Genomic DNA, 25439 nt, shown 5'->3' with positions numbered 1-25439 from the left:
GCTCTTCGTGGTCGGAGGGCCTCTGGAGAGGTGGGAACTGGGCAGACGTGGAAGGAGAAGACGGGGGTGGGCGGGCGGCTGCATTGGTGGCATCTTCTGAATTGTGGTGGTGGGAGCCACGGGCTGTCACATCGTTAGTTGTCAGGCAAAGCCCCACTCCCTGCTCCAGGAGCGGAATTCACACAACCTGGCTTCTGGTCCTGACTCCGCCACCAACATCTGTGTGTCCTCAGGCAAGCCACTAGATGTCTCTGAGCCTCAGCTTCCTCCTGGGGCAAAGGCTGACCCTGAGGCTGCACCGCCTGCTGCGCTGGACAGTTGTGAATTATGAAATGGGGCCCTGGGTGCTGGGACACCAGGGCCGCTGTCAGGCTGGAGAGGGGCAGGAGGGCCCCCCCTGTCCTTGATGGTGAAGTGTGAACCACCCAGGGGGACCTCCTTCTGCGTCCTCCAGGCCGGGCGTGTGCGTCTGGCACGTTACTTCTTACGGGCAGAGCCCAGGCGCTTTTCGTTGATTCACTCCCTATCCCGGACCCCGTCTTCCTGGGAGACGTTCTCCCAGGCCTGGCTCTGCCGGGAAGCCTGCATCCTTGCCCCTCCGGATCCCTCGGGGCTGCCTGCCCTGTCCCTGCGTGCCCCGGCCTCCCCTCCTTCCAGAGCCCACAGCCGAGCGGGTCCTGAGGTCCTCTTCCTTTATCTCCTGCCATCCGAGGAAGTCATCCCAGTTTGGATCTGAGGCCTAGCTGCACACATTAGCAGGTTTTAATAGACTGCCACATCTCCAAAGGAGGGAAAGAGAAGATTTAAAACTCTTGTCGTGCCGAAAGCAGACAGATTGACTCGAAAATGACTCAGTCAATAAAAGATGAGCTCTGAAAAGGCTTCCCTCTCTGAGAGGGCGCTTGCCTTCCAGGGAATTAGTTTTCTGTGAGCCCACTGTCAGGAATTAATAATACATGCAGCGCGCAGAGTGGAGAGAACACCAGAGCCTCCTGCAAACATCCATCCCTGTGCTCCGTCCCCACCCCGAGCCGGCAGGCCAGGGCCCCACGCACTCCTGTTCACCAGAAACCTCCGCCTCTGCCCAGGTAGCCCCCGGCAGCCCCCTGCAGGGGCACATGGAAGTTGTCGGCCACGCGTTCAACAGCGGGGCTCTCTGGTTCCGTCTCGGGGTCTGAGATGCACCGTAGCTGTCGTGCGCCTCTCCTCTGGGTGGTTTCTGGCTCCGGCACGTGTGTGAACGTGTGTGGATGCATGTGCGTGCGCACGTGTGCATGTGTGAGTACACACATGTGAGCGTATGAGCTCAGCTTCAGGCGGTTTACCTTTGACGCCCTGAGCCTCAGTTTCCCCATCCGTGAAGTGGGGACGCATGTAGTGATAACTTCGTAGGGTCATCCCAAAGGCTAAGACGAGCAAGCGCGTGCAGAGTGAGTCGCGTCCGCACTGGACGAGCGTCTCCCATTCCTGCCGCCCAGGCAGCCGTAAGCCGTGCAGCCCAGGTCCCCGCCCTTGTCGGGGTGCTTCAGTCGGGAGAAATGGCTGGTCAGCACCCAAGCAGGTGCATAAGTAACGTCAGAGGGTAGTGAGTTCCATGAAGATACCAAACATGGGGCTGCTTGGGGCCCTGCTGGCGGCCTGGGCAGGAGGCCAGCCTTTGTGACCGAGGTGGTGCCCAGTGTTCAGGGCGGTTCCTCACAGCAGTGCTGGCACTGCCCGGGGGCCTTTGGGGGCCGGTCCCAACCTGAAGGCTGGCTTGAAATCCAGCTTCTCTGCTCTCTGGCTGGGTGACGTCAAGCAGGGCACTGACCTTCTCTGGGCCTTTCCCCACGTCTGTGCCCCACTCAGGGCTGTTCTGAGTCCAGGTGAGCTGCACCAGGCTGTGACCTTCCACCCAGGCTCAGCTGGTCCTCCACTCCCGCAAGAGCCAGCGAGGCGGGGGGACGGGCCATCCTCTGGGGCCTCGGCTGCTGTGTCTCAGCGGTGGGGGAGGGAGTCTTCCTGAGAACGCGGTGTCACATCGGCGCCCGCCTGTCACCGCGGGGCTCTCCCACCCCATAATCTGGTGGGCTGTAATTGCTGGTGTCTTTTCAGATCATTTCTGTGCAAGGTGACAAGCTGCTTGCGCGAGTGAGCAGTTAATCACACAGAGATCTCCGTCCGAGAGCCGGCACCGTGCTTGCCAGGGCGGCCGTCTGCCAGGCTGCCCGGCGGTGGGCACACGCGCTGCTCATCTGCATGTAATTCCAGGCTAACATCTCCTCTCTCGTGTGAAACGTGCAGTTTCCGCCCAGCGGGGAACACGGGCTCGCGATGGAGAGACTGTTCTGGGCCGTCTGGCTGCAGGCAGTTCAAACACAGCCGTCCCCTCTGGCGGCAGGAGGCCCTGGCCAGCGGATGTCAGGGTCCTGGGCCCCTGTCCCTGAAGCCGGCTGCGGGGGACGGTGGTGCCCCGCCGTACCCTTTCTTGGGAAGGCCTCCTTGCTGAGCGCTGTGCAGGGAGGAGAGCCGGGGACCACGGAGCTGCCCAGCCGGCTGGCCCCGGGCCCCTTGGCACCTGCCAACCACACAGGCTCCGCTCCTCCCCTCTCCTCTCCCGGAATTTGGATCTGGGACGGGAGGCAGCATCCAGGAGGACCGGCAGGAGGCTCGTGCCACGTCGGGCGGCAGCCCAGCTCTGCTGTGAAGGTGGCCCGGAGCTCGACGCCCGCAGATGGCCCACCATCTCCTCTCTCTAGGTGGCCAGCCGGGCCAGGGCCCTCACCCGCTCACAGCCCTGCAGTGCCGGCTCCCACGGTGGCTAATAAAATTGCATCAGTATTTGATGCCTAATTATTAAATACTTAGAAATGCAACACTGAAATAGTTTAGAAGTTACCAGACGTGGATAATTCAGCCCTGGCGGCGTGGCCCCGCTCTGGGCCTGAGCAGAACCAGCGCTGCTCACTGCCTGCTGCCTGCCGGGAGGCCCGGGCCGCTTCCCCAGGGGCCCGTCAGGCGGCCAGCTCCGCCACCCGGGGAGGCGAGTGGCCAAGGGCGCCTGAGGCAGCACCGTGGGCGGGCCGCGTGGCTCAGCGCAGCGCCTCTTTCATCCAGGTCAGCCTGGGCTCCGTGAGAAGGCTCTGCGTCGCCCCAACACTCCTGGGGGTGCTCCCCTACTGGGGCAGGGCCCCTCCCTGGCCTCTGTTTGCCTGCAGGGACCGACTCCCAAGCACCCCATTGCTATGTGGGGACACGTTTTGCCCGCACCCCCTCGCAGCCTTCTCCCGCCCCGGCCCCCCACGTCCAGCAGCCGTGGGGTCCCGCGCGGCCTTGCTGTCCAGTCCCTGGCTCGGCTCCGCCTGCGTGCCCGTGGTCCCCGCTCTTTCCCCCTCAGCGCCAGCACCAGCACCTTGAGGCCCACCTCGGGACCTGATGCCACACCCACCATCCTCCAGGGCCCGGAGCGCACCCAGGAACCTGGCCGCGCCCCTGCCTTCTCAGTACTCCCACAGCCAGTCTCCAGTTGGGACCCAGCGTTGCCCTCAGGAAGACCCGAGGCCCATGGGCCCAGAGTCACCAGCTGGCTCACCTTTGGCGAGGTTGTTGATGCGCTGTTGGCTGCCAGGGTCCCAGGAGAGCAGCAGGGCCGTGGCCTCGGCGCCAGGGTCCAGCAGAGGCAGCAGGAGGCACTGGTCCCAAGGGCGGACCAGCCTCGGTCTCCCCACCAGAACCAGTCACTCATCCAGCCTCCTTGTGGACGTGCTGAGGAAACGGAGGCCGCGGAGAAGGAGCTTGGTGAGCGTCCGGAGGATGGGCTGCCGTCAATCCCACCATGGCTGCGCCTGCCGTGCGCTGAAGACCCCTCAGGCTGCGGGGACGCGGTGTGCGTGAACACAAGAGCCAGGGGGGCCCGGAGACCAGAGAGCAGAGGGCGGGGGGTCGGAGGCACCCCGACCGCCTCCGTGGCCTGGAGCAGAGCCGGGAGCTGGTGGTCCTGGCTCCTGGAAGAGCAGACAGTACGCCCCCCGCCAGGCGCCCTGGCGCACCCCGCAGCCTTCCCGCCGGCCGGTCCCAGGGTCCTTCCTCTTGCCCTTCAGGCTGGTGTCCTGGGAGCGGAGCCACGTGTACCATGTTGGGAAGCAGCCGCCGGCTCAGCCTGGCCTCAGAGGGCTGCTCTTCCTAATGGGGATGCGTTCGTCCTTTTGTTGTTTTTTTTAAAAAACCTGAAAACCTCAGCATTGCCTAAGTGTTTTTTATTCACTTTTCAGAAAGAAAAATGACTCTGTCCCGAGTCCCCAGAGGACAATTTCAGAAGCTCCTAGCTCCTGACTTCCAGCTCCTAAACAACATCACTGCAGGAGCCCAGCCTAGGTGGGCAGCCCGCATGGGCCTGGTCCTCAGCCAGCACAGGGCTCAGTTCCCTGTGCCCGTGACCTGGGCTGGTCCCAGCTCCCCCGCTGCGGCATCTGCCCACCACTGGGGGGTCCATTTATGGAGTGAGGGTGGGGAGGCCAGTGGGGGGGTCCAGTCTCAGCACCAGCCACTCTTGGTGACGTCGGTGCCCCTACCTGGCCTGGGGCCCCCCAGGCTGCCTTGGGCTTTCATCACTCATCATCTCGGGGACGAAAGCCCTTTTGGAGCCCCTGTGGTCACCACGTGCCTTTGTCATGACCGTGGTCAGCCGCAGCGAGAACAGGCGTGGGCGGGAGGGGCGGGGGAGGGGGCGTACCCTGCCTTCTGCCTTGATGCTGAGGGTTTTCCTCCCAGGGACGCGAGGAAGCTGGCGCTGCGGTGGCCTTTCCTCCCTGGCCGCCAAGCGGCTGGGAAGGTCCCGTTCACCGTAATAAAAAAACCAAGTGCTGACTGTGGACTTGGAGTGGGGTAGACGCGGCCCCGCCTGCTCCCCCAGGTCTCGTACCCTGTGTCTGAACGCTGTGTGCACGTGACTCTCGGGTCCTCAGGCCGGCGAGGCGCTAGCTCTCTTGTGCACATGAGCGTGCACGGCCATACACATGGGCACGCACACACGCGTGTCCCCGCCTCCCTACGCCATGTGTGGCTGTCTCCCCTTTGGTTAAATCAGTGTTCAGCACTTGGGATCCTCTGACTCTGTACGTGTCTCTTACGGCTGGAACACGTGGCGTCTCGTTCCATGGGCCGTGTCTCCCGTCTGGGGCGGGTGTCGTTCTGTCCACGACTCGCTGCTCCCTCATTCTCTCGGTCCTGGTCCTCCCCTTGACGTGTCTGATGCCTCTGGAAGCCCCTGGCCGAGCCAGCACCCGCTTCCTGGTGCTCAGAACACGGCAGGCCGCCCGTCAGCTGTAGGCTTGCGTTCTCGTCCTGGGTTTGGGCTCGTTAGCCTGTTCTGAGCCGTCGTCACGCTCTGTCTATTGAACCCCGGGAGACACGGCCTTGGCTTCTGGAGGCTTTTGTGTAGTTTCCTTGATATTTTTTCTGTCCCACCTTCTGTAATCTCTTCGTGTGAGATCCCTATTAGTTGGATGTTGGAGCTCCCAGAGTCTCTCGTTTCGTCTCTTCTTTACCATTTTCCACCTCTGTTTCTGTGTTTGTCTCTGGGAGGCGTCTTCTGCTCTGTCTCTGAGCCCCTCCGCGGACGCCCACGTGATCCCGACCCCGGCGTGGGGCGGCTCTTCTCTCTTCCGACGGGGTTCGTGATGTTCTGTTCGTCCAGGCTGTTTGATTCTTTTTTTTTTTTTTTTTTTTTTTTTTATTATTTATTTTTGGCTGTGTTGGGTCTTCGGTTCGTGCGAGGGCTTTCTCCAGCTGCGGCAAGCGGGGGCCACTCTTCATCGCGGTGCGGGGACCGCTCTTCATCGCGGTGCGCGGGCCCCTCTCTATCGCGGCCCCTCCCGTCGCGGGGCACAGGCTCCAGACGCGCAGGCTCAGCAATCGTGGCTCACGGGCCCAGCTGCTCCGCGGCATGTGGGATCCTCCCAGACCAGGGCTCGAACCCGCGTCCCCTGCATTAGCAGGCAGACTCTCAACCACTGCGCCACCAGGGAAGCCCTGGGCTGTTTGATTCTTTACGTTTGGAGCTTCCCGCTGCGTCTGGTGACCCCTGGTCTGTTTCTGTGGAGGACGCAGGCCGCTCTCCGGGGCTCGTCCGCGGGACACAGAGGGGCGGCTCCAACCGCCTTCCCAGAAGGGCCACCGCCCAGCTGCCGGGGTGTGGGGGGGGCAGCGCTCGGTAGGGAGCTCAGCTGCCGGACCTCCCTATTCCCCCACCCCCGCCAGGCGCAGAGGGACACCCAGCGAGGTCACTCCCTCTGCGCCGGCCCGGCATGGTGACTCAGGGCAGGGGTGGGGTGTGGGTCAGGGGGGTGGAGGAGGGCGGCCGCAGGCGACTCCGGGCGGTGTCTTGCAGGTTGGCTTCTCAGGAAGCGAGCGTCTGAAAAGGGCCTGTGTGTGTGGGGTTGGACTCGGGTCTCCTCCCTGAGTGGGGGGGGGCCTGCCCTGGGGCAGGAGGAGCCGGGGGTGACCCCTCGCACAGACCCTCAGACCCCCGGTTCCTTGGCTGCTCCCACTGCTGTGCTCCGGCCGCCCCCCAGGGCTGCTGACCCGTCCGCCTGCGTCCCCGTCCGCTTCTCATCCTCTGAACGCATGTCTCCCCCCCTTGTCCACTGCTGTCTCCCCTCCCTCTCACGGTCTTTGCAGGAGGGAGAGCAAGGATGGACACACGTGCTCGCGGATAAACACGTGCGTTCCACTCGCTGAGTCGGGGGCAGGGGGTTGCTCATGTTTCAGCTCCTTCAGGGTCGTCTTCTGGGGTGTGGTGGAGAGTTTGTGGAGAAGCAGCACCTTCCACACCGCAGGCTCCTTGAGATGCCTGGGGACACGGTTATGGCCAGAGGACCTGGTCCTCCCTCCCGAGCTCATAGCTGCTGGAGGAGGCGGGCGTCGAGCAAAGAGTGTCTTAAAAGACTCTGTTGTGTTATAATGACCACCATGAAGGGAAAGGTAGTGCCCACTGGGAACAAGGCAGGAGGCCACTGCCCCTCCAGGGGGTGATGGATGGGGGTTAGGGACCACGTGGGAGAGGCTGCCCAGGCGCCCGCCGAGGCCCTGAGGCGGGAGCAGGGCGGCGCCTTTGGGGTGAAGCAGCCGGTGCAGGTGGACGTGGAGGGGCCGAGGCCGGGGGCCACGGGGGTGCTGCTAATCAGGCCACAGCTTCCCTTAGGAGCTCAGAGTCCTGTCCAGATGACTTGGGCCACACGCAGGACAGGCTGGCCCTGGACCCCGGGCAGAGGGAGGGGTGTGAGCCCCGAGAACAGTGGCTGGCCTGGGGCGAGGCCCCGCAGAGCTCGGTGGCCACGGCAGGAGGCCTCGGGCCTGGAGTCCAGCGACCCCGGCTTCCCGTCCCAGCTCTGCGCTCTCCCACGCCAGCTGCCTTCCCCGTGGGGGGCTGGGCCTGCTGCAGCGGCGGGAGGGCGGGGGGGCAGCACGTGCTGTGCCGTCAGAACCCTCTGGACTCGGACGTGGGTCAGGCCCGCCCGCCAGCAGGGAGCCGTGGCCTCGAGGGGTCCCAGGACGGAGGCGCTTGGAGCAGGCGGTGCTGCCGGAGGTCTGTCCGTCCACGGGGCACAGGAGCAGGATGGGCTGGCCAGACTGGCACAGGCCGCCCCGTGGGCACGGCTCAGGCCCACTGGCAAGGGGGGACTCGGATGAGAGGACCGCTGGGGCTGCGCCCGAGAGCCTCGCTCCCCTTCCAGAGCGTCTCTGCGGCCGTCTTGTCTGCGTGTGCGTCTCGGCCCTCCCGGGAGCAAAAGGGGTGTAGTGGGCAGTGCTGGCTGTTGGCTTCGCCCCCCTCTGAAGGGTCTCCATCCCAGAGTGTGCACCAGCGAGCCGGAGCCTGACCGAGCGCAGGGGGAGCTGCTGCCGGGGCCGGGCCGCCCTCGGGACCCGAGAGCGAGAGCAGAGACCTTTTCGCCGCTGCCGCCTCCGCGCCCTGCCCTCTGCCCGCAAACTCGTAAGAAGGAAATTGAATGGCTGAGGCGGGTGCACTTTCAGTGAAACAGAGGCACAGCTGGGCTCTGCAGAGGCCTGGCGTGGCCGGCTGGCCTGCCCCTCGCTTGCTGTGCCCACCCCCTCGGATAAACCAGTCTCCAGATTCGGGGCCGGGACCTGGATCTCCGGAGCCGTGTGCCCATGAACGCGTCTTCGTCCTGGCAGCTCTGCTTCCGGGTGAGGCGCTCTCCCTTACGTAACAGAGTGCGGTTTATTTTTGAGCTGCGCGCCTCCCGCGGAGCTTTCACAGCTGCCTGCTGCAACTCCAGGAGGGTTGGGGTTGATGACGGGGAGGCGTGGAGGTCAGAGCCATGCCAGGGCCTCTCGGACGCGGCCGGAGGAGGCCAGGGGCCTGGGTCAGAGAGCGGACGGTGCTGCCCCTTGACCTCCGCTCCGTCCCCGCCTGCACCCCGGGGCCCGTCCTCCACACCTGGGCTCCGGGTGATCGAGTCCGCTCTCCCTGGCGCCCACGTGTCCACCAGCCTCCCTCCTCCCTCCCCAGGGACTTGCAGAGAGCCCCGCGGGGGGCCTGGGAGGGAGAGGGGCCTGTGGGCCGGGGGTGGGAGGGGGTTCGGCTCAGAGGAGAGACGGCCAGCGGGCTGGAGGGCAAGATTCAAAGGGCAGGAGAGGCAAGAGAGGGCCCGGCCGAGTCTGGGCCGGTCACGGGGGCCTCAGGAACCTGTCAGTGCAGACCGGCTCCCTGGGCTGGCGGGGAGGGCAGGGGAGAGGAGCGGAGGGGCCCTTGGCTGGGCCCAGGCGTGAGGCCGTCGGGCCCCAGTGTCTGGTGACACCATCCCCGGCACAGCCGAGTGGGCTGGGGCGTGCACATGGCGGTGAGGTCTGGGGTGGGTGGCCCGGGAGCTCAGCGGAGCCCTGGCAGCCACTTGTCTGCTCTGCTGGCTCTGCCCGCGTGTGGCCATTGCCAGCAGGTCAGGTCCGAGGCCGGCCGCCAGGCCTTGATGTGACAGTTGTGACTGTACCTGCCGGTGGGCACAGATTGGGGTCACTGCAGGCACCGGGAGCCTCTGGCCTCTGGGACCGCAGAGGAGCGCCTTGGGAGTGCCCCGCGCAGGCCCCCGTCCCACCAGGGGAAGCCTCAGCTCTCTCTGGGAGAGGCTGAATCAGCAATGCCACTTCCAAGGATGAAGGTCTATCTTTTACTTATTTAATCCAAACCGTTTTGTGAGTTATTCATTCACATTTATGTAAGCGGTTGAGCTACGAGGGTCGTAGGGGGATCCTACGGGGGATCCTTTGGGGCAAGACACCGACTTTGCCCCAAATCAGAGTGGCGCTCATGATCCCTTCCCTGGACTTGCCGCTGGGCGGGCTTTGCTGGAAGCAGCACCCCTCCTGCCCCACGTGGACCAGGCCACCGGGGCCAAATGCCCTCGGCCTCTGGCAGCCCATGTGACCCGGAGGAAGCCCCTGCAAGCCCCACATTCTGGCCCTGCCTCGTGGGCTGTGAGGGCCGTGCTGGGCACGGGGCGTGAAGTGCCTGCCAGGGTCCTGGTGCTGGCACGCGGCAGGTGCGCAGAGCATGGTCCCCGAGGGCGGCAGGTGGCACACCTACCCCGAGCGGGGAGGCCCTGTCTGTCTGTAGGAGTCTGTGAGCTGCGGAACAGGCGGCCTTTTATGCTTGAGGGCAGAGGGGACACTCCCTTCTCCAAGGTCGGGCTGCATTTATGACCCAACTTTAATTTTTCCCATTGGGCCCCTGAGAGGTACTCAAGGCAGCGCCGTCTGACACGGGGACACGTCACCGCGCGCGCTCGGTCAGTGAGTTTTTCCTCCTGCTGACGCGTCCATCCTAGGTGGTCTGGCTGAGAGACAAGGGAAGAACCTGGGGTCAGAGCGGCCAGTTACCCTTTTGATCTCATAGTCTGATTACTCGATCGATCAAAGGCTCCGCGCCCATGTCCCCGATGGAGAGGCTCTCAGCTCCGGAACGGGAGTGTCCGCAGGGCCGTTGGGCCGGGTGATGGGTGGGGGCAGGCTGGGCAGGGCGTGTGGCAGGCGGCCGGCCAGCCAGAAGCACAGGCATCGTGAAGAGGCTGCAGGGCGCAGTGCTAGCATCAGAGCCGGGGGCGGCCGATACCAGGCTGCCCACAGAGCTGCAGGCTGTGTAGACAGGACCTGGGATGTGTGTGCAAAACCCTGGCGCGTTCCAGAGTGTGTGAGAGGTAAGGTAGTAAGGTTGTCGGGAGTTTGGTCCTGGGGTCAGACAGCCCTACCTCCGCCGTGGATCGGCGGCCAAGGGTCAGTCACATATGTCCGTGCTTGTGAGGCGGGAGAGACCCTGCCCCCGCCTCGCAGCCCCTTGGCGGCAGCAGAGCGTGTTGGGGCCTGTCGGGTAGCCAAACGGCCCCCCTCCCCGATCCTCAGCCTCCGGCCCTGTGGCATCTAGCTTGATTGTCTAGAACGGGGCAGGGGGGTCTCCCTTTCCTGGAACGCAGGCTCCCTGCCCGCCGTCCCCCTCACCTCCTCCTGGAAGTGACCCTGACTGCATCTGCTCGTCTTAAACCAGCACGAGACACACTGGGTCCTGCGGGTCAGCGTGAGGAGGGGGGACTGTTGTCCCCACCGCGGGGCGGGAAGGGCAGGACTCACACCAGGCTGACGGCTCGAGGCCTGGGGTTTTCCACACCCCCTGGGCAGCTCCAGATGGGACCACCGGGAAGCACCTGGCCTCGGAGGCAACTCGTGTGCGTTGAGCGGAGCCGCCTCGCTAATTAACGGGGGGATGAATCAGGGCTTAATTACCGGGAAGGCACCTTGGGTGGAGGATTTGTGGGAATTGCTATGTGCCTTCCCGATGGCTTCGCACAGCTGGCTTTTCCCCGCGCGGCTGTACACCTGTCAGGGGCAGCAAGTGGGCCTGAGGGTCTCTGTCCTGAACCACCCAGTTAGAACAGGGCTGGGGGTAAAGGATGGCGGGCCCAGGGGTGCCCTCACAGACCCCACCACCCAGGGAACCTGTCTTCTCCCAGCGGTCTGGTCTCTGGGTGGCCGGCGGGGAACCCCAGGCAGCGTGGTCCACATCTCCAGATGACCTCCGCTCTCGCGGCCCCCCCGCCCCGCTGCCTCTCAGCTGGCTGTGCGGTGGACACCAGCCCCGGCAAGGACTCGGCTGCAGACGGGGAAGCGTTTGTCGACTCCTCTGGTTGGTGCGGGCGGACCCAGGGCTGCAGTCTTGGATCGAGGGGCCCCATCTGTGCCCCTGCCTGGAGGAGAGGGGTGAGCCCAGGCTGCTTCCCGGCTTGTCCTCCCCGTCAGGAGCCGCGTGCGGCCTCCTCGCCCCTCAGCCGGCGCCCTCTGCCCCTCTGTGTCTGTCCTTCCGAGACTGGCTGGGGAGCTGACTGCCTCTCTCTTCCCCCTCAGAGCTGAAGAAGCAGGTGGAGAGCGCGGAGCTGAAGAACCAGCGGCTGAAGGAGGTCTTCCAGACCAAGATCCAGGAGTTCCGGAAGGTGTGCTACACGCTGACGGGCTACCAGGTGGACATCACCACGGAGAACCAGTACCGGCTGACCTCCATGTACGCCGAGCGCAAGACCGACTGCCTCATCTTCAAGGTAGGACGCGGCTACACACAGCCGTGCGCACAGGACGTCGACTGTTCCTCCGACGGGCAGCCGGCCTCCCCGAGCTTGGCACCGCAGCCCTGACCCCTGCAGGAGGCGTCCGCCCCCAGGCCCCTCATGGCCCTCCTCCCTTGGCGTTGGCCCCATCCCTTGGGGGCAGCAGGGTGGGGCCTCCACCGTCAGGAGTGCCCGCGGGAGGGCTGAGTAACGGGGTGAAAGTCAGGATCAGGCCAGGGAGGTGCCCCCGGCGCTGCCAGGCACGCAGCCGGACGACGGCGGACAGGCCAAGGGAGCAGAGCTGCCAAGCCTGTGCCGCTCCCGCAGCCGAGGGCCGTCAGGCTGGGGGGCCCCGGGGAGAGCTTGCTGGGGCCGAGAGGATGGGTTTGGAGCTGTCGCACCTGCTGGCGGGAACCCTCAGCAGATCACGGGCATCTCTACTTGCGGGTCCCCGAGAGCACTGAGTCCCAGACGGGAAGCACACTGCCCACGGCTGCTGCACGCCCGCCGGCTCAGGGCAGGTGCAGAGTGAGCCGAGGACGGGGAGCGAGCCAAAGAGAAGGTAGACAGGGCAGACCGGCCTCACCGTGCAGCGTGCCAGCAGCCCGTGGGGGAGGGGAGGGGTGCTGAGCCGCCTCGGCCTGTGGCAGCTGTGACCCCCCTTGGCCAGCTCACTGGACTCTGTGGGACTCGGGGCCCTTGCCACCCTGGCCCCAGGGCTCAGAAGGGCTTCCCTGGAGAGCCGAGCCTCCATGGAAGGGTCTCGGCTGAGCTGGCGGGAGCAGAGGCCGGCCCCGCGCTGCATCCCGGCCCTGCCACCTGAGGCTGGTGCACAGGTTCCCGTGGCCGCGGATCGGGCTGGGGAAGGCTCTCAGGTCATGGCGGTTGACTTTATTTTCCCAAAGGTGATTTTTCAGGCAGGAGGAGGGTTGAAGGCAGAGTTAGAAATAGCTGCGTGCTGTTGCAGGTGAGGGCCCGCAGGTGTGTGCCGGGGTGATGGAGGGTTTGGGCTCAGCCCCCGGGCTCTGCTCGGGGAGATGCGGCCCGGCCCCTGCTGCCGCGTGGGTGGGAGCCGCCTGCCGGTGCCGTTCCATTCAAGGAAAGGCGGGAACTCAGCTCCAGCTTCTTCCCGCAGGGCCTGGCCCCCTTCCTACCTGCTCCCCCCGCGGAGTGGGGCTGGAGCCTTCAGAGTGTTCCTGGAAGGATTGTCCCGCGTGAGCTGGCAGCCAGGGCGCCTGTTGAGCTGAGCAGGTGGATGGGAGTTTCCGGAAGCTCCACGTGTGGGCAGGCCGTGTTCATGGCCTTGCTTCTCCTCCCTGCCGTCCTGTCTGCTGTGGTTCACAGGAATTTTCCTCCCCTCCCCTCTAAAGCCTCAGGGAAGGAGAGCGCCCCATGGCCAGAAGGAGGAGACTGACCGTACGAACGGCCACAGGGCACAGCTCTGAGCTTGCGGTGCCCGGCGGGCAGTCGGGTTTGCTGGCCGCCCCTCTCCTCCCTGCCTGGCCTTCCTCGGGGCCCAGCCTAACCCAGGGCCTTGCAGGATTGGACTCGGGCGACAGGTAAGATGCCGGACACAGATTCTAGAATCTGTCACACCGAGCTCGAGGCCGGCGTGGCCACTGTGCCTGTCTTAACTGCTGAGCCAGAGTTTCCAAATCTGTAAACCGGGGATGCGGTGACGTCCTCTTGCGGGGGCACACAGAAACCCGTAACCCTGTGAATGCACGGTGTGGCCGGGCCACCACCCCGGTCCTCGCCAGTCCTAGATTTACTCCCCTGAGTGTCCCGAGACCCGAGCCTGGCTCGACTCCCGCCGCAGTGAGGGCTGCGGGCACGGAGGCCAGGCTTCGGCAAGTGGCTGCCCCCGACTTGGTGTCCCCCTCGGGGAATGGGCACACGCTTTCCCCACGGGGCTGGTCCTGTGGGTCGTGGCCCCCGCGAGGTCCGGCTCGCGTGAGGGCGCCAGTGCCCCTGGGGCCCTGCTGTGCCTGTGCTGACCTGCGGCTCTGAGCCGCTGTCGAGGCCCTGCCGACCGCTGGTGTCCAGGGACGGGCACTCCCTCCGCTCACAGCCCAGAGCCGTAACCGGTGCAGACGTGGCACCGCGTCAGGAGGTCCCCGAGGCTGGAGCGCCTTCCCGCGGGCACCATCACCCAGAGTCACGGCCGTGAGTCCAGAGAGGCCCAGGCGGGGCCCTGCTCTCTGGGACACCGACAGGACCGGGGCCCAGGGACCCGGCGGGGAGGTGACCCCTTCCCTGTGTGCGTGCACCCGCCCATGTGGAGGGGAGGTGCCTTTGTTAGAAGTACTGAACCAGTACTGGTGTGTTATAACTGTAGAGTCCGTGGTTCACCTCGTGTTGTACGGTTCTGCGGCTTTTGACAAATGCGAGCTGTCACGTCCCACAGAACACTTTCACACCCTAAACAGCCCCAGCACCGTGGTCTCTCACTGTCTCCGTGGTTTTGCCTTTTCCAGAATGTAGTGGAGGTACACAGCCTGTGGCCTGCTCAGACTGGCTTCTTTCCTTAGTGATTCGCACTTGAGGTGCCTCCAAGGTCTTTTCTTGACTTGATGACTGATTTCTTTTTCGCTCAGTAATTTTCCACTGTCTGGACAGACCACAGTTCATTTATACATCACCTGCCGAAGGACATCTTGGTCGTTTCCAGGTGTTAGCAATTACGGGTAAAGCTGCCGTAAACAGCTTTAAAAACTTTTTCAGCCACTTAAACACACAAGCTCGCAGGTGGTGCAGAAGCAGGCCGGGAGCTGGATTCGGCCTGCGGCTTAGGGGTTCCCTCCGACCCTCACAGCCCAGCTTGGGCGCGGCCTCCCGGAGAAGCAGAAGCCGCCCTGGGTCCCCTCGTCCTCCCAGCCTGGCCCCGATGAGAGCCCATCCTCGGGGCCCGGCCACTCCCAGCACCTGCCAGGGAGCTGGTCTTGTTCGGGGCCTGGCCCCGGGTCCGGAGTGGGCGGCAGGTGCGCGAGGGCCCAGGAGCAGGGAGCAGGGTGAGCGTGAGGCCGGAGGGCCTGCCCCGGCGGCCCGTCCTCACGCTCTGCTGCGGGTCATCCTGGGCGGTGTGTCTGCTGCTGCGTGCGGCCGCCTCAGGGCCTGGCCCTCGGCGCCCTCCGCGTCTGGTGTGGCCCAGGACTGGCAGTGGTCAGTGTCTGCCGGATGGAGATGACTTTTGGGGCATGGCTGTGAGGACGCCCCGTCAGGTCGTGGGACGGCGCTGGACTCTGGGCCAGAGCCACCGAGCTGTGGCACCTTCCCGTGGCTTCGTCCGTGTGCCGCCAGGGCGCGTGGACGTGTGTGTAGGGGACCCGGCGCTCAGACACGTGCACCTTCCCCATCTGCCTCCGTCCGGTTGTGCCTGGGTCAGTGCACCTCCTGGGGGGCCCCACGGGCGCCTGCTCCTGAGAAATCAAAATACAGCGCCGAGGGGCAGAGTCTCCAGGCAGGTTTCCGAGGCTGCAAAGTACAGGTGTCAGGGAGGCGGCTGGGAGGCTTCCGACCCCCCAGGAGCCGGGCAGCCCCCAGGCCGTGTGTCAGCCCCACCCACCTCGCACCCAGAGCTTTCCCCGCCCGGACAGACCGGCAGAGATCCTGATCCCGCCGCTGGGATCTTTGCCTGCCCCGCGGGGCCCTGGGAGGTGCTGGCCTGAGGCGGAGGGGACTGGGGCCCACGCAGACCCGAGGCCCTGCCCCTCACAGCCTCCTCCAGCGCGTCCCTGCTTGCTGGGCCCTGAGGACGGGCAGAGCCGGGTCCGTGCCAAAGTCGTCCAGAGGCTCAGGCTGAGCCCCCCCTCCCCGTGGCCCCGCTGCCCGCCCTGGAAGGGGCCAGGCGTGCAGGCTCCCTTGAGCGTCCCCGGCTCCTCTTACTCAGGCGGGCCCTGCCGGGGGCAAGTGGACACAGGCCACCTGCTGCCTCTGGACGTGGGCGTGAGCCTCCGGCCGCCTGCTCCTTCCTTTTGAAGCGGCTGGGGACGAGCGGAGCGCGTTTGCGGGCCTGCCCTCACCACGCAGCGAGCAGACCCCTTCCGCCATCCTGGCTTACAGGGCCGCGCATCCTGTGGGCCCTGCCCTGGCACCCGGCACGGGGACAGACCCCTGCCCTCAGGGTCCTGCCTGCTGAGCACAGGCCACCAGCCTCCTGAGCTCCCGGGGCAGGGCGGGAGGGCCGAGAGGGCAGCCCCATGGAGGCGACGTCAGGAGGAAGGGAAACTGGGGGGCGGCAGGGGCCTCCCGGGTGTCTTCGGCCCCGACCTGTGCCTCCACGGAGAGTCGCCCGCTCCCCGGGTGCCGGGCTGGGGCCGGAGCAGGTCAGCGGGAGGGGCGCCTCGGAGCTGCCGTGGCGACAGCTCTTGGCTGGAGGTGGGAGGTCGCAGGGGCTCAGAGGAGCAGGGACCCCTCACGGCCCCCGGCCTCCCCTCGGCAGGTGCTGACCTGGACCCCGCCCCCCACGCGAGGCCTCTGGACGCCGTAGCGGCCGCGCGTCGCTGGGGCTCCTCCCTGTCCGAGGACACCTGGCCTCCGCCCAGCGCTCGCAGCCGCAGGTTGGGACTTGGAGGCTGGCGTTACGCTTTCTTCCTCTTCCTGCACGGCAGAGAGTTGGGACAGCGGCTTCTTGGGGCGAGCTGAGAGCAGAGGGCCTGTGACGGGGCACCGTGGCCCCGGCCTCCCGGCGGCTGAGCGGGGCCGACCAGCCGGGGCCGGGCGGCGAGCAGGTGGCAGGCAGCCCCTCAGGGAGCTGGCGCAGGGACTGGCCCCTGGGGCCGGTTCCTTGGCAGGTGGCTTCCTGGAAGCTTCATCCACAGGCTGGGGCCTTTGTATCGGGAGAGGGGCTGGTCCGAAGCCGGGACCCCCTCGCTGAGGCTGGGCAGGGAGGTCCTTCCCCCTCTCCGTTCTGCCGTCTGTCCCAAGACCCGGGCGTGGAGTCCGTGGTTTGACGGAGGTCAGGCACTGGGAGCAGCGACTGATGCAGTGACACCCCACCCCCCGCCCCGTCCGTGCTCGAGCGCCGAGATGACCCCGGGAAGGAGGCGGGAGGAGGGTGTCTCCGCGGGCACCGGTGTCCCCACAAGGACTTCAGCCCCAGCGGCTCAGACCTGTTGGACCCCAAGCCGGCGGGAGGCCTGGCCCTGGCCACTCCGACCCCCAGGCCACTCCCTGAGGTGCTCTAGGATCTGGTGACATCTTGTAATTGAATACAGGTCACCTGTGATGGGGCCAAGGAGCAGGCAGGTGAGATGCAGGTGTGGGTGACTTCCGGGCCGCCCGGGGCTGGGTGCTGGCTGGGCTCCCAGCCCCACGCTGCCCCTGGTGGGCGCTGAGGCAGGGGCTTGGGTCTCGGGGGGGCGGTGAGCTCCAGCGGGCAGGCAGGCGAGTGGGGCAGGCGGCCCTCCCCTGCCCGGCGGCTGCTGGCAGGTCCGTTTGCTGAGGAGAGCCGTGTCCCTCAGCTCTCCCCCCGGCCCACCAGGCCCACCCCAGGGTGGAGACAGCCAGCAGGGTCAAGCCAACCCGGGGTTTAAATCCCAGCAGCCCCTCAGCCAAGGGTCCTGGTCTCCCCGGAGGTGCTCGTGAGGGGCCAGGCTTGTAGTGCCGGTGGCCGGCGGCCTCGGGCCAGCTGCTGGGCCGGGAGGCCGTCCGGTGTTGTTTGGCTGTAGCCCTGCCCGCGTCAGGCCTGGGATGCGGTCTTGCCCAGCCTCCCCGCCCTCCGTGGTTCACCTCCGTGTTCATAGATTAGGCCTCCAGGTGCTCAGACTTACCTGGTCTCCCCTTCACCTTACGGACGAGGAGGCGGACCTCCCGGGAGGGCAGTGGCCCCGGTCACTCCACGCCAAGGGTCCAGGAACTCGAGTTGGAGTGTCTGTTCTGAGTTGTCTGAGGGACAGGGAAAGGGGGGTTTGCTTTGTCTTCTTTTGTTTTTGAAGCGGGAAGTGCTGGCCGTCAGGGCCCTCAGCCTCCGCCTCCTCATCCATCCGTAGACCCGACCTGACTGTGACCCGGGTCGTGCAGGTCCCTTCCCACCCGGCTCAGCCCGGGAGGCAGCCTGGGAGCCGTCCCCTCCTGGGCTGCAGTGAGCCTCCAGGCCCCCAGCTGGCGAGGAGCTGGACAGCGGCCCCCAGACTCAGAAAGCCCTGGGGCTCCCAGAACGGCTGCCCCAGGAAGGAGGGCCGATAACCCGGTTGTCTTGTTGCGGTTTCCCCATTGCCCACGTGGCATGGTTCACGGACCAAACCTCCGCTCCGACCTGGGCCCGGTCACAGGCTGCTTAGGGACCGTGTCCCCTTCGACAGGCCTGGTGGGAGGGCGCGGGGCCTTGCAGCGGCCCAGCTCTGGCCTCCGCGCCGGCGGCCGGTGCCGCTGTGCGGTCAGCCGGGGCCTGGCTCAGAGAGGACGGCGAGGTGGCCCCGCCAGGAAGTTGGGGGCTGACAGGCTGCGCCAGGGGGCCGGCTGGGCAGACGGTGTCCTTTCTCCTTGGCTTTCTCCCCTGACAGGCGGTCAGGACAGTTCACGGGCTCCTGTCTGAAGGAGCCGACTTGTGGGGCCTCCAGGCTCCTGCTGTAACAATGCGCTCTAGGTAGACACTGTAACTTGAACTTGCCTGTCTTGGCTCCACTGAATTTCAAGTGCGTTGCTCGGAACGCATGCTGACTTGAGAGCCTCTCGAATCTGGCTGGGCGGGCGTTGCAGTGCCTCAGGATGTTGGAGGGGCCACACAGAGTGCTCTGGCCCCGTCCCATCTGCCCGGACACGCCTGCCTCCTGGGAGGAGGGTGAGAGCCAGGGCTCGGCTTTATCCGGAGGGCCCCCCAGCAGAGCTGCTGCTGCCCGTGTTTGCCGGGCCCTTCTGTGGAGCGGCGTGGGCTTGTGGGGGGGTCTGGAGTTAGGTCCAGGAGCCGTGGGGATCCCAGGGCACGGCCCTCAGCAAGGAGAGGCTGGCGACGTCGGGATGAAAGTTGACAAAGACGGATAAAGAACCGGCCGACGGGCTTCCCTGGTGGCACAGTGGTTAAGAATCCACCTGCCAATTCAGGAGACATGGGTTCCAGCCCTGGTCCAGGAAGATCCCACATGCCACGGAGCAGCTAAGCCTGTGGGCCACAACTACTGAGTCTGTGCTCTAGAGCCCGCGAGCCACAACTACTGAGCCCGCGAGCCACAACTACTGAAGCCTGCTCGCCTAGAGCGCATGCTCTGCAACAAGAGAAGCCACCTCAATGAGAAGCCTGCGCGCCGCAACTAAAGAAAGCCCGCACGCAGCAATGAAGACCCAAAGCAGCCAAAAATAAATAAATTTATCAGAAAAAAAAAGAATCGGCCGACTTGGCGTAGAGGGAGTGCTGTGTTCGGGCTCACTGGAGGCGGTCGGGAGGAGGCTGACCAGGGTTGGACTACATGACAGCGTCTCCCCAAGAAAATGAACCATTTCCTTCCTGTATCCCTGGGCCCCTGGCAGTGTGAGGCAGCACAGTGCAGTGTGGAAGAGCTGGTTTCAATTCCAGCATCTCGTGCAAAGGCCCTGTGGTCCAGGAGGCCTGGGCAGCCTCAGGACTGAAGCAAGGCCATGGGACTGAACCCCAGGGGTTGCAGAGGAGCCTGGTCCAAGGGAAGGCTGGTGAGGGCCGCAGCCTGGAAGTTTCAGCAGCGTTGGCTCTTTGTCCCGAGAGCGGTGCAAACTCATTCGGGAGTTTTTAAGAAAAGGGAGTCGAGGGCTTGATTTGACATTCGGAAGTGAATGTGGGGAGGTGGTGAGTGGAGCACGCAGTCCGTGAGCCTTGCCCTGGCCCTGCGGTTGCAGCGGCAAACCCTCTTCCAGACGGTCCTAGTGGGGGCGGGGAGGGCGGTGCGCGTGGGGAGGGCGTCCGGCAAGCACGAGGAGCTGTCAGACCCAGGCCCTGGTTCGGGATGCCCAAGGGCCCTGAGCAGGCCTGGGGCCCACGTTGCCTGTCTCACTGCCCCCACTTACCTGTCAACGAGACACAGGCTCAAAGGTATGTGCGGCTTCCTAGTTATGAAAGCAGCTGTAGAAGATCCGTCAAACTCAAATGTGCAGGGAACGCCGTCAGTCTCACGCGTGGGTCCTGGGCAGAGGTCACAGGCCCCTCTCCTTCTCAGAAGTGTCGTGGCCGTGGGGGGAGGAAGATGTGGGCTTTTCCAAGGTAAGACCACGTGACGGACACTGCTGTGTGGGTCAGCTTGGGCCGCCGTAGACCACGCCACAGACCAGTGGCTCGGACGGCAGTCTGGAGCCTGGACGTCCGAGACCAGTGCCATCAGGTCGTTCCAGGCTTGCAGATGGCCACCTTCTCTGTGTGTCCTCATGTGGATTCCTTGTGCACGCACTGGGGGGTGGCGGAGGTGGGGTGCAGAGAGCCCTCTGTGTCTCCTCTTCTCGTAAGGACGCCAGTCCTCTTGGATCAGGGCCCCACCCTGATGGCCTCATTTTACCTTCATTACCTCATTAAGGGTCCTGTCTCCAGATACAGTCACTTGGCCGGGGGGGACCCTCAACACGTGAATTTGGAGGAGTGCAGTCCAGCCCGCAACTGTATGCAGCACCTCCCTTGTTTCGTCAGTGTGTATTCGATGGTCATACAAGTCTGTACACATCTGTGAAGCTGGTGACTTTGATTCTCTAGGCCTGGAGAGATCAGAGCCTGAAGGGGAGGCCCTCGGCCCTGTGGGGGGAGGGTAGCAAAGGTCAGCTTAGTGTTTGCTGGGCCTGGGCCCCTCATTGGGCTTTAGTGACTCCCTCAAACCAGAAACCTCTCAGCAGCAAGGGGCCCCACCGAGGAACGCCCCCCAGCCCCACCCCAGAGAGCCGGTTGCCTCCTTGTCCTCGAAGATGGCCCCTAGGGGGCTTTGCCCGAATCCTTCACACGCACCAGACCCTCGGCCAGTTCCTGCGCACCCCCCCTGCATCCCCCGCCAGCCCATCACCCCACCCATCCCCTCCGGGCACCAGGCCTCACCTCGTCCCCACCCACACCCCCGCCTCACCCAGAACTTGGCTCAAGAGACCCTCGGACCAGCTCCTTGCCCAGGCCCAGGGCAGTCATCCTTCCCTGGTCACAGGGACGCCTGGTTCGGGGCCATCAGCCTGGAGAGGGCCTGCCAGCTCACGGGCACCTCTGCCAGCCGCGCCACCCGCGGCTGGACTGGACCCCGGGCCCGAGGCGCTGCAGGGTCACCGGGTGCCGTCATCCCAGCCCACGGAGCCACCAAGACCCCAGCGCAGGACCGCCTGCTCTTCCCGGGGTTGGGCCTCTGCGTCCGAGCCGAAGCCAGAGGGCCCGGGCCAGGCGCAGGCAGGAGCACCGCCGTGAGACGGAGCCTTCGCGTGTCTCGCCGTGGCCGTCCTCGGTGTGGACGCCGAGTCTCCAGGGCAGCCAGTCCTGATGAGCTGTGCAGACTTGATTAGTTCCCGTCAGAGTCTGTGGAAGGCGTCCCTCCGGGAGCCCGTATGAGCAGCCCCTGGTTGCCAGGAGGACCGGCCTCCTCGGCGAGGTGGCGACGTTAACGGAACGGCCTTCTTCAGCCTCGCAGCTCCTCCTGGGCCGAACAGAGACTCCCCTTCCTGGCCGGCCCCTCCTCCGGTGCGCCGCTGTTGTAAATAATGTTAAAGCACTTTTTTCCAAGGAGACCGAAGGGAGCGTGGGGCTGGGGTGGGGGATGTGTCCTGAGACCAGGCACGGCACGGCCGCTGGTGCGGGCGCCGCAGAGCTGAGGGCCGGGCCGGCCTCTGCTGCCCGTCTTGGGGGCACAGCTGTGGCACAGGGGACAGGACGCCGTGCGGGGCCCCGGGGGGAGCCCCCTCGGGGAGCTGGGGTCTCAGAGGGCCTCCGGGGGGGCTGCGTGCGGGCTGCCCCCGCCGGGGTCAGGAGGCACGCGTGCCAGGTCCAGGGTGGGGGCCCAGGTGGAGCGGGCCCCCCTGGCCAGCCCTGCCCCTCAGGCCCGCCCAGTCACGGCTCTCCCCTCCGGCTTCACTGAGACACGGGGACGGCTCCGTCCCCCCGGCCACGTGGAGCCTCGGCCTTGGCCCCAGGCTGGCGGATGGAAAGTGGTCCTGCCGTCACCCGTGGGAGGAGCGGCGACAGGGCTCCTGGTCTGGGCTCTGGTGGCTTCTCTCTTCCACAAGGTCTCTCTTGTGATCGTCGGTGCGAGGCGCACAGAGCGCCCACCAAAGACGGGCGGAGACCCCCCAGCAGAGTGGCCGTGGGGCTGAGCCTCGGCATGCACCTCCGTCCTGCGGACACGGCGGAGCCCCAGGGGCTCGGAGAAGAGAGGTGACCAGGTGCGGCTGGTAGCTCACCTGTGAACCGGAGCCCCGGGGTTCGGGGGGTGAGGCGCCTGGACCGGGTGCTGGTCCCCCGGGCAGTGGGTCTGGCGCACACCCAGCTTCCCCAGGGCCAGGGCCATGTTGGGGGCTGGGCTTCCCCTTACGCTGGGGGAGGGGGTTTGGTTTCAGGATCAGAAATTCTTAGATAAAGACAGATGTTTAAAATCCCCAGGGTCAGCACGGGTCTGGGACAGGTTTACAGCTGAGGGAAGAAGCTTTGCGGAGGGTTTGGGCGGGTGGGCGGGGGCTGATCTCCCGAGGAGAGGGTCCCAGGCCAGAGTTGACGAACTTTGTGTGTGAGGGACCAGCTTGTGAGTATTTTCAGCTTTGCAGGCCATGTCGGCTCTGTCGCAGCTGTTCCGCTCTTCCCAGGTCACGCACGAGCAGCGGGGGGTGGCGTGGACCCGAGGATTGCGACCACGTGCCTGTGATGCTTCCTTTACAGAACAGCCGGCGGGTTTGGCCTACAAACCATAGTTTCGCTGACCCTGTTCTAGGAGAGCGGGGTCTGCTTGCCAATGACCACGGCAGCTTCCCAAGTTAGGGAGTCATTTCGCGTGTGTCTGTGACAGATTCAGGTGCACCGGGCTGAGCCGTGCGGTCCCTGCAACCCCTGCCCCTCGTCCTCAGGGGTCTGTCCTCTACTGGACGAGTGAGAAGAGCGGGTCCCCTGCTGTGGTCTGACCCTCCGGAGCCCTTCCTGGGGCCCCAGCCCCCACGGCTGGCCCGTCCCCCTCTGCAGTAGCCACGCGGAGGCCAGGGTTGCGACTCGGCTCAGCACGGCCTCCGGCTGCCCTCACCTTTGTTGCTCCCGGTGGGCTCTGTGGACCCCCGACTGGATTTTAACCGGCTCCCCAGCCCCTCTTCCTTCCTCCCTGCTCTGCTGACACCCACCTGGCGACGGGCCAGGCTGCCGGGCTCTGGGGGCCTTAACTCCTGCCCCGCCTCCCTTTCCCCGCAGTGGGCTGGGGAGGGTGGCGCCCCTGGTCCTGCATCGGCCGGGGCTGGCGTGGCCGTGGTGTCTGACTCAGGATCCCCGCCCCTGCCAGCGGATGGGCCTCGGGCTCAGCCCACCCCAGACACGGACGAGGGCTCGGTGCCCCTGTTTTGTCTCTGTTGAATTCATTTTCATAGTTGCTCTATTTATAGCAAGGAGTGTTTGTTTTCATGTTACGGTGGTAACATAAAGCTGCTTTTCAAGCTAAGTCTATTTAAGTTGATAAAGATGGTTGATTTAAAGAAAAACATTAAGTAAATGACAGAGCTGGCAGGCGGCATCCACAGATACCTGCCACCTAGAAACCTGCCGTGGGCTCACTCGTTCGCTCCCCAGCAGGGCCTGCGACGTGGCACGACTCCTTTGTCACACAGACGAGGTTTCGCACGTTTGGAAAGGCGAGCCAGCTCACAGCTAGTGGCAGCCAAGCCAGCGTGGCTCCAAGGCCTGTCCCACGGCAGGTGCAGAGCCACAGGGGGCGAAACACGCAGACTCTGGGGCTGGGGGCCCCACCGAACTCCCCAGGACAGTGAGGCCGGGCAGGAGCCGGGATGGAGCGGGGGAGGTGGTGGTCAGCCCGAGGCCGCCACGGCCGCTGGGACTGAAAAGAGGAAGCCCCTCTGCGTCATCTCTTTATACGCAGCGCGAAGCCTGTGCTCGCTCTCGGGGCTGGGCCCAGTGGACCCTCTGGACCGGGGTCTGGGGCGAGTCCGGGCTGGTCTCGGGAGGGCCGGGCAGGACGCTCGCAAACCAGGCACCGCCCCATCCGTCTCCTGCAGCCTCAGCTCCTCCCACACGCTCACGTCCACTCCGCTCAAGGCTCACTGGCCGCCAGGCTCCTCCTGGACTCGCCGAGTGTGCTGCCTCAGGACCCTTGTATGTGCCCTCGCCCTTCCCTGGTCCCTGAGCACCTCGTCCAGGGCTCTGCTCAGAGGCCGCCTCGTGCACAGGCCTGTCGTGACTGTCCTGTCCAGAGGAGCCATCGCTCTGTCCAGGGCCTTCCCTGCTTCGTGTTTTGGCTGTTGTATCGCGTACCTGTTTATTTTCTGTCTACGCCACTGGAATACAGACGCTCGACAAGAGCAGTAACTGTCCCATTTGTTTGCAGTTGTGTCCTCAGCACCCAGGACAGAGCAGTGCCTGGCCCATAACAGGCGCTCAGTCAGTCCTGGGTGGGTGGGTGGACGGACAGATGGACGATGTGAAGGGGGCGATGGGCTGTCTGCAGGCCCTGGGAGGCTCACGGGAGGGGCAGACGCTGGGCGGGCCTCGAAGGCCGGGGAGGTCTCGGGGGAGGAAGGCTCCACAGGCAGCGGACCCAGCGCAGGGAGGTCTGAGCCGGGGAAGCACGACACTCCCGGGGGCGCAGGGGGCGCAGTGCAGGCGCGGCGCTGTTGTCCGTGTCTCTGGCCTGTGTCCAAGGCAGGTGGAACTGCAGGGAGGGCGGGGGGTGGGTCTCGCCTGCCGCGATGGACCCGCTGTCAAGTGCGTGCCTGGCTGGCCGAGCACTAGGCTCTCTGCGTGCGTTTCTCGTCTGTCCACCCAGCAAGCTCTGAGGTGGACCGTCCCTGTTCCACATGAGGGGACAGAGACTCAGAAGCATTGGCTGCCCAAGGGGGCTTGGGGCCAGGCTGCCGGCCTTGGAGAACATGTCACCCTCCATCCCCACTCACGCGGCAGTGCCCTGATCTCGTGCATCACCTCCCAGAGGTGACACCTGGGCCAGCAGCCGTTGGCACACACTAGTCTGCATATTCTGAATCGCAGTGCATGGGTCATGAGGAGTTTCTAGAACCTGAGAATGCTGGCGCTCAGACCCGCCCAGAGCTGCTCTAAGCCAGCAGGTGGGTGAACCCACGCCCCCTTGAGGCTGGCGCCCGTACAGCTCCAGAGCGGCCGGGAGGGGCGTGCGGATGTGGCCAGGGGTGTAGCCGCCCGCCCTGCTGTGCGGGCACCCGGCCTCCCGCACCCTCAGGAGCCTGGGATCTAGGAGGGAGACTGCAGAGACAGGTCCCTGTGGCCACTCCCGCCCTCTCCCCACTCAGCGTGAGGTGGGGCCGCGGTGCCACAGCCCCGATGCCAGCCTGCCAGCTCTGGCACCCAGGGACCTGGTGCGTGTGCTCTGGGACCCCCGCCGTTAATGATGGGAGCTCCGGCAATGATTTCCCCAGCCCTCAGTCTAACCTCATGGTGAGGAAAATCAAGTTGAAGTTAAATTTCAAATGTTAAACCGACCAATTAAAAACAATCACGTAGAAACATGCATTTTCAAAACACCGTTGTTTGTTCTGTCATAATTAATGTAAGCAGGGAAGGAGGTTTGGGCTCTGCAGGGCAGCCGGGTCCAGCGCTGACACTGCGCCCATGACACGCCCCAGCCTCTGGCAGGTGCAGGGCAGGAGGAGGAGCCCAGCCCCAGAGCCTTCCTCTGAGCCCAGACCTGCAGGTCCCAGACCCCACCTGTGTTTCTGGCCGGGAGCCTGAGAGGGTGCCGAGCTAGCACTTCTGAC

General features: G+C 65.3%; 1 protein-coding gene across 5 annotated transcripts in view; it reads left to right on the top strand.

Annotated features, from left to right (window-relative positions):
* The window catches only part of MAD1L1 (mitotic arrest deficient 1 like 1), a 332505-nt gene that overhangs the window by 282316 nt on the left and 24750 nt on the right, over window positions 1–25439 (top strand). For all 5 annotated transcript variants that reach the window (XM_057529233.1, XM_057529232.1, XM_057529231.1 and 2 more), the window contains one exon: window positions 11389–11579. In XM_057529233.1, the coding sequence (XP_057385216.1) occupies window positions 11389–11579 (191 nt within the window). The remainder of the gene's footprint in view (window positions 1–11388; window positions 11580–25439) is intronic.

This window comes from Balaenoptera acutorostrata, chromosome 15 (genome assembly GCF_949987535.1).
Source record: "Balaenoptera acutorostrata chromosome 15, mBalAcu1.1, whole genome shotgun sequence".
Classification (NCBI taxonomy): domain Eukaryota; kingdom Metazoa; phylum Chordata; class Mammalia; order Artiodactyla; family Balaenopteridae; genus Balaenoptera; species Balaenoptera acutorostrata.
The sequence above is the reverse complement of the archived record's forward strand: the minus strand, read 5'-3'. Positions and strand labels throughout refer to the sequence as shown.